This window comes from Artemia sp. Qi Xiang Cuo, chromosome 1, assembly GCF_049724085.1.
Source record: "Artemia sp. Qi Xiang Cuo chromosome 1, ASM4972408v1, whole genome shotgun sequence".
NCBI classification, from domain to species: Eukaryota; Metazoa; Arthropoda; class Branchiopoda; order Anostraca; family Artemiidae; genus Artemia; species Artemia sp. Qi Xiang Cuo.
In genome coordinates this window covers 56035305-56048751 of record NC_142794.1, presented here as the reverse complement: position 1 = coordinate 56048751, position 13447 = coordinate 56035305, and the positions used below count along the sequence as shown (strand labels likewise).

At 34.9% G+C, this 13447-nt stretch overlaps 1 protein-coding gene across 3 annotated transcripts in view; it reads right to left on the bottom strand.

The window, feature by feature from the left end:
• The window catches only part of Rip11 (Rab11 interacting protein), an 80091-nt gene that overhangs the window by 31009 nt on the left and 35635 nt on the right, over nt 1-13447 (bottom strand). For 2 of the 3 annotated variants that reach the window (XM_089108396.1, XM_089108405.1), the window contains exons 4-6: nt 12340-12477; nt 10133-10296; nt 741-815 (exon numbers count right to left, since the gene is read on the bottom strand). In XM_089108396.1, the coding sequence (XP_088964522.1) occupies nt 741-815; nt 10133-10296; nt 12340-12477 (377 nt within the window). The remainder of the gene's footprint in view (nt 1-740; nt 816-10132; nt 10297-12339; nt 12478-13447) is intronic. The other variant, XM_089108398.1, reaches the window with a different exon arrangement.

Sequence of the window (13447 nt, the reverse complement as noted above, 5' to 3'; positions counted from 1 at the left end):
AGGCTAAGACTAAGAAGTATGAGTAATTACTTCCCGTGAACTTGTTCGGGTACCGACCAAGTACCCCTTGCGGTACCTCTGATCTATCACCCCTTGCATTCGAGAACAGATCCACTAGGCGAACAGCAGAAGGTTTTCCCGTCTGTGCAACTTTAAGGGGATGTTACTTTTTCTTTCATTTTTTTTTTTTTAATTGGATTTGAATAACACGGAGTCAAACTCCAAGTCACAAGCAAGAAAATTTAAGATGAACTGAACGCCTTATTTTAAGTAAGCAAACAAATTAATTTATTTAATCTTTATCTTACCTTTCTATGACAACTCAACCTAATTTCCATCAAAAGATCTCCGCAGGGGGGGGGGGAGGGATTTACCCCTTTATTCTGAAATTATTCCAATCTTGTTTTGCTGGTAATTTTCGATGGGTTTACTTTTGAACTAATGAATTTTACATATTTGGAATCAGTACAAGAAGCAGATCTTTTCGTTATGAATGGTGGTATTACATTCTCTTCGTTTTTTTTTATAGCTTTGGTTACATATTGTAGAAAAGGTCAGATTTATATCTATATTTCATTGCCAAGCACTGGTTGAAAACAAGTTCTTTCTTTTCAATATTATGGAGTCGCCTACCTTTATAACAGATAGCTTTTAAATAATTTGACATCATACAGTAAATTGTACTGGTTCAGAAGATAAGAGGAGTAACATAGTGTAAAAGCAAACAAAAATTTAATTACCAAAGGAGCTAATCTTCTTCAGTCCTCCTTTAGAACTGGTTCCCAAATTCATCAAACTGCCTCCAATTGCACCACCTAAATGAAACATGCACAATAACATGCAATTTCTAGACTACATACTATTAAAGCAAGAGGAGTTAGAAATACATGCATTTTAATTGGTAGTTTACAGGCAAATCAGCAAAAAACAGAAATAGAAAATCAGGGATCTTACAAGGCTGTCGCTTCTCAAAGTTTTAGAAGTGAAACATTTTTAGAAGTGACATAACAGCTGACAGGGTTTAACAGGACGGTTCCCTTCCTTTTGAAAATATAGAAGAGGTGGAAACAGAAAAAGGAACGAGTGAAACGGCTAAAGATATATGCCGTCATTATATAGCGTGTTCAGTACACCTTTTCATTGTTTACAGGAGAGAAAGTGAAGAGTTAGACAGTACCGTTTATTAATGCGAAAGCCATGTCTAGCTTAGACGGGATTCAAAACTAATATATAATTAAGCATATGTCAAATGGTAAAAGAAAAGGCTTCAGTAAAATGCTAACTATTGAAAGAGGGTTTTTTGCTAACAAGCTAGTTTATAAGTCAACAAATAGACGAAATCAAAAACACAACCACCTACCGACAAGCTGATACAACTTAAACAGAATGTCTAATTGGAGAACCTTTCAATTTCTCTTACTGAGTTGAGACCATTTTGTCTGACATAAAAATGGTTTAACTTTATCTGCAATGAGGCTAATATTTTTTTGTAATACAGTGACACATATACCCCCTTGTTCGATCTTGCAGCTACTTGTAGTAAATGTCGTTCAAAACACTCAGACATGTTGGTGGTTAGTTCATCAAATAACGGGATTTGTTGACACACGACTTAGCTTCATAGGAAATAAACCACGAATTGTATTTAATAAGGTAGGTACAGAGAAGGGCACCTAACACAGTCTTCCAAAAGCATCTTAAAGAGCCACAAGAGTTGGCTTTACTAACGGACTATCCAAAGAGGACTATCCAATATAGCTGCCTCCCTGCTGTAAGAGTGTATTCATATTTGCCACACATGCAGTGAAGAGTAACAACGATCTTGTTGACTATTGACCTTAATAACTGAATGACTAAATATTGAAATAGTACATATTGTATTCGTTATTCGAAAGCGGTACAAGAAAAAATGGATATAAATATTTGCGAGAATTGTCGAGTCCAATAAATACGGACTATCCAAAGAATATTTTGCTAGCACGCCAGTTTGTAATTCTACAAGTAGACAAAATTAAAAAAAATGACAACCAAGAAGTTTCTTGGTCCCGCTAGAGCTGTGGTATAATTATGGAAAATTGTGCTTTACCTCCCCAATCGTGCAGCATTATTGACTCAACAATTCTCGCAAACATTTATATCCTTTTTTTTCTTATACCGCTTTTGAATAACGAATACAATATGTACTATTTCAATATTTAGTCATTCAGTTATTAAAGCTATTATCAGTTTTTACTGCTCATTTTTTTTTCGCCATCCGTGGTGATGCTGAGTAATTTATCCCAGATCAAGTGGCATGAAACCCGAGCTTGCTCCAGGTGGTGAAATGAACTTTTTAAATTCATTAAGACCGCATATTTTAAATAACTCCTCATATACATGAAACTTTTCATCAACCCTTCGTACAAATATTAGGAACTATGTCGTATCCCACACGTCCGTACTTTAGTCCATCGCAAGAGAGAAGTACGGAAAAGACTGCTTTATCCATAAGTTGTTCACACAAGTTATCGCCCAAGTCTTCGGTGCAGCGGGTGCAAGTTCTAACAGAGAGATTGATGTTTTCAAATATTTTTTTGTTCCGTGCATACTTCCTCCACAGCTAAGACACACTTTTTGACAAAGTCACTGTTGGTAAATGGGGGACCATGCTTTGCTATTATTTCTGCCACTTTGTAGCTGACACGTACATCTGATTTGCTTTTGTCTTTCACAACTTTAAAGATTTCCTGCTGATTTTTGAGCGACAATTTCTAGTTGATGATTTTGTTTTTTCAAGATTCCCCTCCAAGACAGTCAAATTGAGTTTTGTGCTCAGTATCGTAATTCAAGTTGTATTCCTTTACAACGGAAATACTCTTTTGATAGATTAATCACAAAGGTTTTTCTTTACTTTAATAAAAAATATATAAATTGATCCATGCTTCATTAAAAATCCGTCTTTCATCAACAGTCTTTCTTTTTTTAGAATCTGTCTTGGGTGTATAAATCTGAAAAAATAAGGAATAAAATGTAGGCCTATGTTTATATTTTTTTTTTACGAAGCCTACCAGCCAGTCTATCCCTACCTCTTTGGTATTGCTCCGGTTCTGAGGGATCGTCTCGTTGTTTGCTATAGCAAAGTAGTTGAAACAGTCAAAGTCACATTCACTGGCAACTGTAGTCACAAGTAGTTAGGGTTTCAGTCGCGATTAGTCACATTCACAAGTAGTTAGGGTTTCAGTCGTGATTATTTACATTCACAAGTATTTGCAGTTGCAAATTGTCACAAATTCAAACAGTTAAAAGCAGTCATAGCTTGAAAAAGCCACAATAGCAGTAGTACTACTTGCATAAGTAGTAGTTGTAGTAGCACTTAAAGGTTCAATGTATTGCTTTCAGCTGTCCCTCAGATATTGTTCATATGCCCTTTTGACAACCTTCATGAATATAGTACATTTTGATTTTGTTCAGTATACACTGCAAAATCCCCTTATAGTTTCCCTGTAATGCTCTTAGCCATCCCAGATATACTTCAGATAGGCCATTTTAACAAACATATTCAGTTATAAATCCCCCTCAACAGGTCCTGAAGTTTCAACTTAATACCTTATCTGTTCCGAAGATTTTGTAATGTGCCCTTATAACAAACTTGGATGGACATAAAGTCTTTTGATTTAGTTCAACATCCCCAATAATATTCTCTGAAAGTTCCAGCGTACCCCCTTTAATCCTACAATATTGCACATACCTCCTTTTCACAATCTGGATATGTATTGTACCTTTTGATTTAGCTTTACTCCCCCTCTAGTTTCTCTGACAGTTCAAAATTAATACCTTATTCTGTTCCTAAGACTTAGTATCTATGCTCCTTTGAAAACCTGGATGTACTTAAGCCCTTTTGATGAAAATTACCCTTAGAAAAAGAATCACCCTTGATTTTTTAGATGGGTGTCATCTGGTACATACAGGGATATATCCCAGTGTATACCATTTTTTCCTGTCGCACTATATATCAGATGACACCCATCTACAAAATTAAGCGCTATTTTTCCCTTTTTCTTCTGAATATTTTGCCACTAGATGGCAACATAACATCACCCGATAACTTGGCTTTCGTTTGGTAACACAAGCACTAAATTTTACTGAACTAAAAAAGAGGCAAAAAGACAAAATATTTTTTGGGGGTATTTCCCAAACTTTGAGGTAGGTTTATCAAATATTGTAAAATACCAAAATAATTGGTCTACTGGATGGTTGAACATCAAACTAACTATGCTACATGGTGTTTACGGATTTATTTCGAGAATGTTAGATGGCACCGCCTTTCACTCCGTTGTGTATTGGTATGGTGTGTAATATGGTCCATCAGGTGCGTTGCTTCGAGGATCTTGCGGGCCGCACCAAGACGCCTCGCGGGCTACATGCGGCCCGCGGGTTGCCGACCTATGCTTTAAGCCATCAGTTTGTAAAAAAGGGAATTAGAAAATACTGTCTTTAAAAAGAACATTTGGAACTTTATCATCTTTTATAAAAAGTTCCTCCCACCCCCTTCTTTCACCCATACCTTGGATGTCTTCCCCCAAAAATTATTCTTTGTGTCATAGCACAACGAAGCAAAGGAAATCCCATGAATTTTATTTTATAGCAAATATAAGAACTGATTTTTTTCAAAGCTGGGAGGGTAGATAATAAGCCCAATCAGCTTCCATTCAGGTTACTCTTAAAGGTGCTTCCAGCTCCCTATCTTTACAGGCTGACAGGCAGGGAAGCAGATAGAGTATAATACAAAGATCCAAAAAGAACCAACAACTCATAAATAATTAACCGAGGAAGCGTTTAATTTTGACATCAAATGAAATATATATATATATATATATATATATATATATATATATATATATATATATATATATATATATATATATATATATATATGATAGCCTGTATCGCAAAGAAATTTTAAACACTGAGAAACAAGATTAAACTTCTCAGGGCAAAAGGAAATACATAGCTAACCATGGAAACCAATTCTTTTCTAGCAATGAAAAAATTAAAACCTTTCCAATCAGAGTCAACGCTATAGCGTTGCCTATAGTAAAGAGCCATCAGGTGCCAATATTTTATTATTATTTATTTTTTCTCAGGGGCACTTCATATGAAAGGGGTGGTCGTATAAACTTCGGAGAGGGCTCTTTCGATTGGAAATCGGAAGTTCTAATACTCTTTTTAAGAGTAAAAGGTACCTCCCACCCCGCCATCTTTTCCCAAATGCATTCAATCAAAACTTTGAGATAGTCATTTTCCAATAATCCAAAGATAATCCAAATTTGGGAAAATAGTCCAAAGGTCAAACAGCTATGCCTCCGGGATCGAAAAAAAGCCACAGTCCCCTGGGCAAGGGCTGTAAGTTATGCAAGTTGCCCATTGTTAACATATAAGGTTTTTATAGAAAAGGCAGTAGCATAAACTTCGGTTAAGGCTCATTTGCTTTAAAATCGAGTTTTAGTATCCTTTTTGTGATTCAAAAGTGATCGGAGGGCAACCAGCCCTCCCCTCTCTCCCGCCCTTATTTCACCAAGTGCTTCCAATCAAAATTTTGAGGTAGCAATTTTCTTCAAAATATTTCGACAGTCAAATAACTATGCTTTCAGGTTTGAAACCTTCCTCCCCAGCCCTCTGGGAATGTAAGTTATGCAAGCTACCCCTTGCTAGTATATTAGGTTTTTATGGAAGGGGTTTAGTTCAGAGTCAAAAGTTATCGGAGGACCACTAGCCTCCCCCCTCCGCACTCTCTTGTCCCAAAAATACATCTGAACAAAATTATGATATAGTAATTTTGTTCAAAACAGACCGAAGGTCAAATGACTATGCTTCCAGGTCTGACCCCAGGGCTGGGGTCAGGCTGGACCTAGGGGCTAGGGCTAAAAGTTATGGAAGGTGCTCATTGTTAACACAAAAGGTTTTTTATGGAAGGGGTAGTCGTATAAACTTTGGAGGGGCCAATTTTACTGGAAACCAGAATTTCTAGTGCCCTTATTGAGATTCAAAGTTATGGGAAGGCATCCAGCCCTCCACCCTTTCCCCCTAAATGCACAAATTTCGAGATAGCTATTTTGCTCAAAGGTCTGTAGTGAAAATAACTATGCCTCTGGGATTGACACTCCCCCCCCCAACAGTCCCCAGGGCAAGGGCTGTAAGTTATGCAAGTTGCCCATTGTTGATATATAATGGTTTTTGTGGAGGGTGGGGTCGGATAAATTTTGGAGGGGAATCATTCGATTGGATATCAAAAGTTATATTTCCTTTTTTAAGAGTCTAAAGTGGTTGAAGTGTAAACAGGTCCCTCCCCCGAGCCTTTTTACCCAAATGATCCAATCAAGACTTCGAGTTCGCCATTTTCTTGAAAATAGTCTAAAGGACAAATAACTATGCTTCCGGGTTTGACAACTCTCCTCCCAGGCCTGCAGGGCAAGAGCTGTAAGTTATGCAAGCTTCCCATTGTTGACATACAAGGTTTTTATTGAAGGGGTTGCCATATAAACTTTGGAGTAGGCTCATTCAACTGGAAATCGAAAGTTTTAGTGTCCAATCCAAGAGTCAAAAGTGACCAGAGGGCAACCAGCACCCCCACACCTACTTTTCTTCAAATGCATCAGATCAAAATTTTGAGATGTCCATTTTGTTCATAGTAGTTCAAAGAACAAATAGCTATGCCTCGGGGGTTGCCACACCTTCCCCAGCCTCCGGGGCAAGGGTTATAATTTATACAATTTGCCTATTGTTAACATGTAAGGATATTTATTGGAAGAGGGCATGTTTGAATTGGGTTCTCCAAAAATGCTTAGGGTATTAAGGTGAAACTTTAAGGAAATGTTGAGAGGGATGCCGAACAAAATAAAAACAAACTATGTGCTTTTTGGTTGAGAAAAGAGTATTAAGTTGAAACTTTCAAGGTATATTGAGGAGATCGTGGCAAACAGCCCCCCCCCCATTGCCCCTTTTAGGTACCTCTCTGCTCAGCACTGATCAAAATTTTGGAATTGTCTTTTTTTCAAGCTAGTTAGAAGGTCTAATAGCTATGCTTCCAGCGATGCCATGACCCCATAGCCTCGGGACAAGGATTGTGAATTATGCAATTTCCATTTATGCAGTCTGTTTACATTGGCAAACTGTTTAAGGATACTGAGGCAAAATTAAGGATATTGTTTAAGGATGTTGAACCCAAATCTCGAGAAATGTTGAGGGGTACGTAGAGCTAAATCAAAAGAAACTACCTCTATCCAAATTATCAAATTGCGTATCTGCAACATCTTAGGAACGGGTAAGGGTATTAACTTGAAACTTTCAGGGTTACTACTACTAGTGCAACTATTGCGTTTGCAAGTGAGACTGATTACGAATGCTACTGTGACTACTTTCAATTGCGACAACTTGCAACTGTGACTGAATCTGCTTGCAACTGCTATCACATCTATTTGTGACTACTTTCTGGGAATGTTGAAAAACTTAAAACTTTGGCAATCAAAAGCGAAGAGATATTTTTCCAAGAAAAGTAAAGAGCCATGTTAAACTTAAGACAAGCAGAACCAAATTCCTATACCAATTCAAACTCAAAACGTTAAAAAATTACTATTTTAGAATAAATGAAACCCAAAAATGATCGGAAATTAAAAAACGAATAAAACAATCATAAAAAAAAAAAAAAACAACAGGCATTAATGTAAATGAATGCATAAATCTTAAAACGAGTAACACTTAAATTGAATGCTCAATTTAAAACCTAGAAAAATCACAACAAATAACATTTTGGGTACTGCCCCCTTCGCCTTCTCTTAAATGTAAAAGTCTAAAGCCTTCTGTGTTATTTGCGCTTTACTGAAAACGAATAATATGACATATACTTTCGTTTGTACTTAAAACCTAGAAAAAAGAAAATACAGCGAAATCAAATCTCGAATTGCTGAGCTCTCAGCAATTAATATCATATCGTATTAAAATATTTAGTCAAATTTTATTAGTTCTTTCCAAGGAGGGTTCAAAACACGACTAGTTTTCAATATAACGCAAATGGTGCAATAGGCTTTAGACTTTACAGTTAGCGGAGGGGGAAGGGGGCAGTAGCCAAACTACGATTTTTTGTGATTTTTGTTCGTTTTAAATTTGATCAGAATATTCAAATTGAGTTTTTTTCGTTTTAAGATTTATTAATTCATTTACATTAGTACCTGTTGGATGTTTCTTTGCTATGATTGTTTATTTAATTTCTTTTCATTTATTTTTTAACATGGATTTCTGGTCGTTTTGAGTTAGAATTATTATAGGAATTTATTTCTGCTGGTCTTATGTTTAACACGGCTCTTTACTTTTCTTTGAAAAATTTCTTCTTAGGAAAGCTTTTTTTAATTAATGTAATAAAAGAGACAATACAAAATATCAAGGGCTTGGGGAGTCTTTACCAGTCTGAAAAGGGCACTATGGGGCAGACATGAGATCTCGGCAAAGACCAAAGTCAAGAGTCTACATAGTATCCATCCGAACTGTGCTACTGTACGCCTGAGAGACATGGCCGCTAAAGGCTATAGAAGCTAGAGCTCTGGATGCGTTCGATCACCACTGCCTTCGCTACTAGTCCGAATAAGCAGATGGTCTTGAATTTCTAATAGCGAAGCAAGAAGCCGTTGTGGCCAGACCATCAAAAGACGTCACCTCAAACTTCTCGACCCCACCTTGCGCCGACCCAAAGCTACGGTATGTTGAGACGTCCTTATCTGCAAGCCAGTACCATCCTGGAAACGACATTCGGGAGGACAGGTGAAAAATATTTGGCAAAAATTATAGGAGGACTTTAAGCCATGGGGAGGCTTCCATAGGCATGGTAAGAGATGGGACAGAGACTGGCTGAAGATCACTCGGAAATCTGCAACCAACAGATCAAAGTGATCGTCGGACGTAATTCTGAAGTCCATTGGTACCGGACAGGACACTTCTTCGTCTAGTTCCCGCCGAAAGTAAGTAAGGTACAAAATAAAAAAGGTATTACATAGAACAAGACATATATGTAAATAGATAGAAACAGAGACATACAAATATATGCATATATATTTTGTATGTTGGCCTTCTTTTTTCGAAACTATGTTGTTACATATTTTTGTTTTCTTTCTACCCGTCGATAAAGAGTGATCCTAAAATATAAGGAAATAAAACTATACCAACACGATCATAATAACTTTTTATTCCGTTTGGTTGCATCTTTTTCCAATAAAAACGAAGAAAAAAAAAAGTGAAACAGAAGACAAACAGCAACGAGATTAATCTTTAGCCAGGGATGTCCTTGCTTTCGTCTTGTAAAGTAGCTACATTTCTCTGTTGTTTTTGTTTTCAAACGGTTTTATTTCTGTTGTGTTTCCAAAGGTTGGTTTTTCTTTTATTTATATATATATATATATATATATATATATATATATATATATATATATATATATATATATATATATATATATATATATATATATATATATATATATATATATATATATATATATATATATATATATATATATATATATATATATATATATATATATATATATATATATTATATACACATATTTATATACATATATATATATATATATATATATATATATATATATATATATATATATATATATATATATATATATATATATATATATATATATATATATATATATATATATATATATATATATATATATATATATATATATATATATATATATATATATATATATATATATATATATATATATATATATATATATATATATATATAATATATACATATATTTATATACACATATATATACACATATATATATATATATATATATATATATATATATATATATATATATATATATATATATATATATATTTATATATAATTCACTGGCTGATAATTATCTTCGTTGGTGTTTGTCTTTTTGTTTCTTCACTTTTTTTTCTCCTTCGTTTTTCATTAATCCCGTAAAACCACTGTGGTCTTGCACACTTTTTATTTTTTTCTGGATACAGAATGGAGACATGCAAAAATACACAAATATACAAATAAATCAAGGAAAAATAGTAGTGTTAATACAGGAAAATACAAGAAAATATCAGGGAAAATTACCTAGATTGTGAGCTTTTGTAGACAATTGACCAAGGGAGCCTTTATGTTTGTCCTTTTTGGACAACTCATTGAGACTTCCTGACTTGACAGTAAAGTTTACTGTTAAGTCGATTTCACCTCTATAGCTTTTCTTCTTCTCGTTCTTGTATTGCAATGGATACCATCTAGAATTAAAACAGAGAAAAAATAAACTAGAGCTATTTGAATGAATAAATTAAGATTCACTTTCTTAAGACGGATTAAACTAACAGAATAAATTAAACAGTATTTTCTACTTCACCTTAACTAGAACAAGAGAAATCAACACACTACCATCTTATATTACCTCAAATTAGTTGAATTAAAGACGATATACCACCTGGGATTAACTGTTTTGGGGAGTTGTAATTTCCCTTCTTACAATATTACTGGTCATAAGTAGTATCTAGCGTTTTTTTTTCTTATAATCCTACAAACTTCCAGAATTCCAGAAACTCGGGTTTAGTAAAAATCGGCTAAATTTTCATTACAAAATACCTCAGGGCTTACAAAAAGTAGATTAAGTCGGTATCCCGACAAACAAATTTTACTGGAAGCAGCTTCAGTTGACTTCTTCAAACTTTACCAAGAAAAAGCCCTGACAGAGGAGTTTCGAGCGTAATGATGTAAACATTTCTGACAGTTTCTTTGGTCAACATCTAACAATGCAAAATCTGTATTCTATTTTATTTTAAATATTTGGTTTAAAAATAATATTTTATTTTTAAACCAATCATTTCAGCATTAAACTGCTCCCCTTTAGGTTAATCAGTAAATTAAAATGGACTAATTAACATCAAAGTAATAGTAGATATCAAGGACTAATCATGTGGAAGCAAAGCCTTATGAGCAGATTACTATGAAGGTACTTTTGCTCCTCTTAAAATTAGCCCGCAAGAAGTGGATAAGTAATTATTCCCAGCCATTCGGCCCACCTTTGTAATTAAATGAAATTATATATATATATATATATATATATATATATATATATATATATATATATATATATATATATATATATATATATATATATATATATATATATATATATCGTAAACACCTCCGGGAGCATTTTGATAAGCTACATGGATACTAGTCTTTGCCCGCTCAGAAATTCAACCCTCCCTTGATTTGACCTGGTGCTTGGGCCTTGAGCAGGCCTCACTTTAAGGACAAAAAACACCACTAATTATCGTCACCACAGAGCAGCTTGAGCTCAGATCCTTCACTTCCGATGGAGAGTATCTCCACCTCTGTGCAAAAGGATATCCCTGGAAGGACAAGCAGATAAATAAATGGATGGTTGATCATACATACAGTGATAACGACTTTAACCCTTCAAACATCAAAATCAACTATAGAATGATTTTAATCAGATCCTCTTCCATTGATTTGTTTTGCCCTGTCATATCAGTGGCGCACTTAGAGGGGGGGGGGGGGTGTAGCAAGGGGATGGGTTAGAGGGTTTCTAAGGGATTTAAGCTTATAAAGTGAATCAAACTTGCAAAAAAAAAAAACAAGATACACGTCGCTAATTTTCGTGAGATAAATTTGTAAGATGTACCAGCAAGTGCCGGTCAGGACTTCCCAGACAAATGCCATGGATTCGTTTTCCATTGTGCAGCAACCCTGGTAGAGAGCATCCCCTTATCTCGCAGATGTATAGATCTAATTAGATTTATAGACTTTTGGAGCAGGATTTTCAGATTTCAGGCAGGATTTTTAGTATTTTAGGCAGGACTATTGAGTATCTGAAAGTGGTTGAAATCTAAACACTACAATCGGCCACGGAGAGGGCACACTGATCGGGCTTGCACATACATTCAAATTCTGATATTATGGTGAATGCTAATGATGATTTAGTAAATTGTGGCGCAACTTACTGGAAAACAAAAATTCTAGAAAATCTCGAGACAAATGACTTGATTGTTAAATCAACCGAGAGCCGAAGGCCCTAGTACTGTTGGAGCGAAGCGAGGCACTATTTCCGAAGGCCCTAGCGCCATGGACTTATCAAACTTCCTCGGAGTAGGTTTTGATTTCTACATATGCTATGAATTGAGGTATATAGTGCAACTAATGAATTCGATAACAACAATTTTCTAGAAGAAAATCCTTATTGCAGGATATGCTGGGAAGGTTTTTTTTTTGCACTTTATTTACAAAGAAGGATATTTTTAAAAGCTTACTTGGACTTTGGTCGCTCATAAACGTCAAAATTATTCAGAGGTAGTAGCACAGTTCCCAAAAATTCATCGATCCCAACCATATTCCGATGGTAAACTGTAACTGCAATTTCGGCTTTGTTTCCTTGGTCGGGAATGGTCCTAAAAAGCATAATTTCATTAAATAAACAATTAAACTCGAAATTGAAGACTTTGGTTTTTATCAGCATAAAGTAACAGGAAGCAAGGTTCTAACAAGCTTCGGCCATGACCAAAGAATAATACAAAATGGAAGAAAAGGAAAACAATTACTACAGAATTTGACAGCCATCATATTTTTTTTAAATACAAAAAGGACAAAATGATCTAAACTGATCCTGTCAGAGGGCAAATCAACCCGGGTTCATAAAAACAAAGAGCAAAGTTAAGTCAAAAAGAAGATCTATTAGGTTTCAATTTTGAATCGTTCAAATCATGGTGAAAAAATTCAATAGTTATCTATTTAGCTTGCTTAATGCTTAAGTACGGAGTATTTTCTTTGAAAGATTTTAGAATAGGCATATTCAAACTGTCTTTTATCTGGCAATTATTTAATGGTGAAGAATTGTTTATTGTCTTTGGATACTAGTCCTAATTCTAAACAAAAAGAAAATCTTTGTAAATCTACGCGGTGTAAGTTAGGATCAGAAGCCTAGGTTTTTGACAAAATCCTCAAAGGGTGTAATAATTCTTATCAAGTTTTCCTGAAAGAATGAAAGGATTTCCAAGCTGGGTTTTATCCAACTCGACCCAATAAGTTTGATAGGATTTTTCAATTTTTCAAAAGTAAAGAATGTTGTATCACGGTATTAGAAAATGATTGAACAAAACCAGCCAATTAGGACAGACCTAAAACCACATTATATTTGTATGTAGAAGGGATGAGACAGCTTTTAAATTAAAACAACCAAATACCTATATTCACCCTCTGCCAATTGCTCAGAGGCAGCCAGTCTAATAAGGCAATGCCAAGCCTTGTTTGTCCACTTAGACTAAAATATAGCCTTGTATTTATTACACTAGAATGTACTTGTTGACAGAGTCATGTATTTGGGTATATGACCACGAATATTTACCAGCAGATAAACAATCC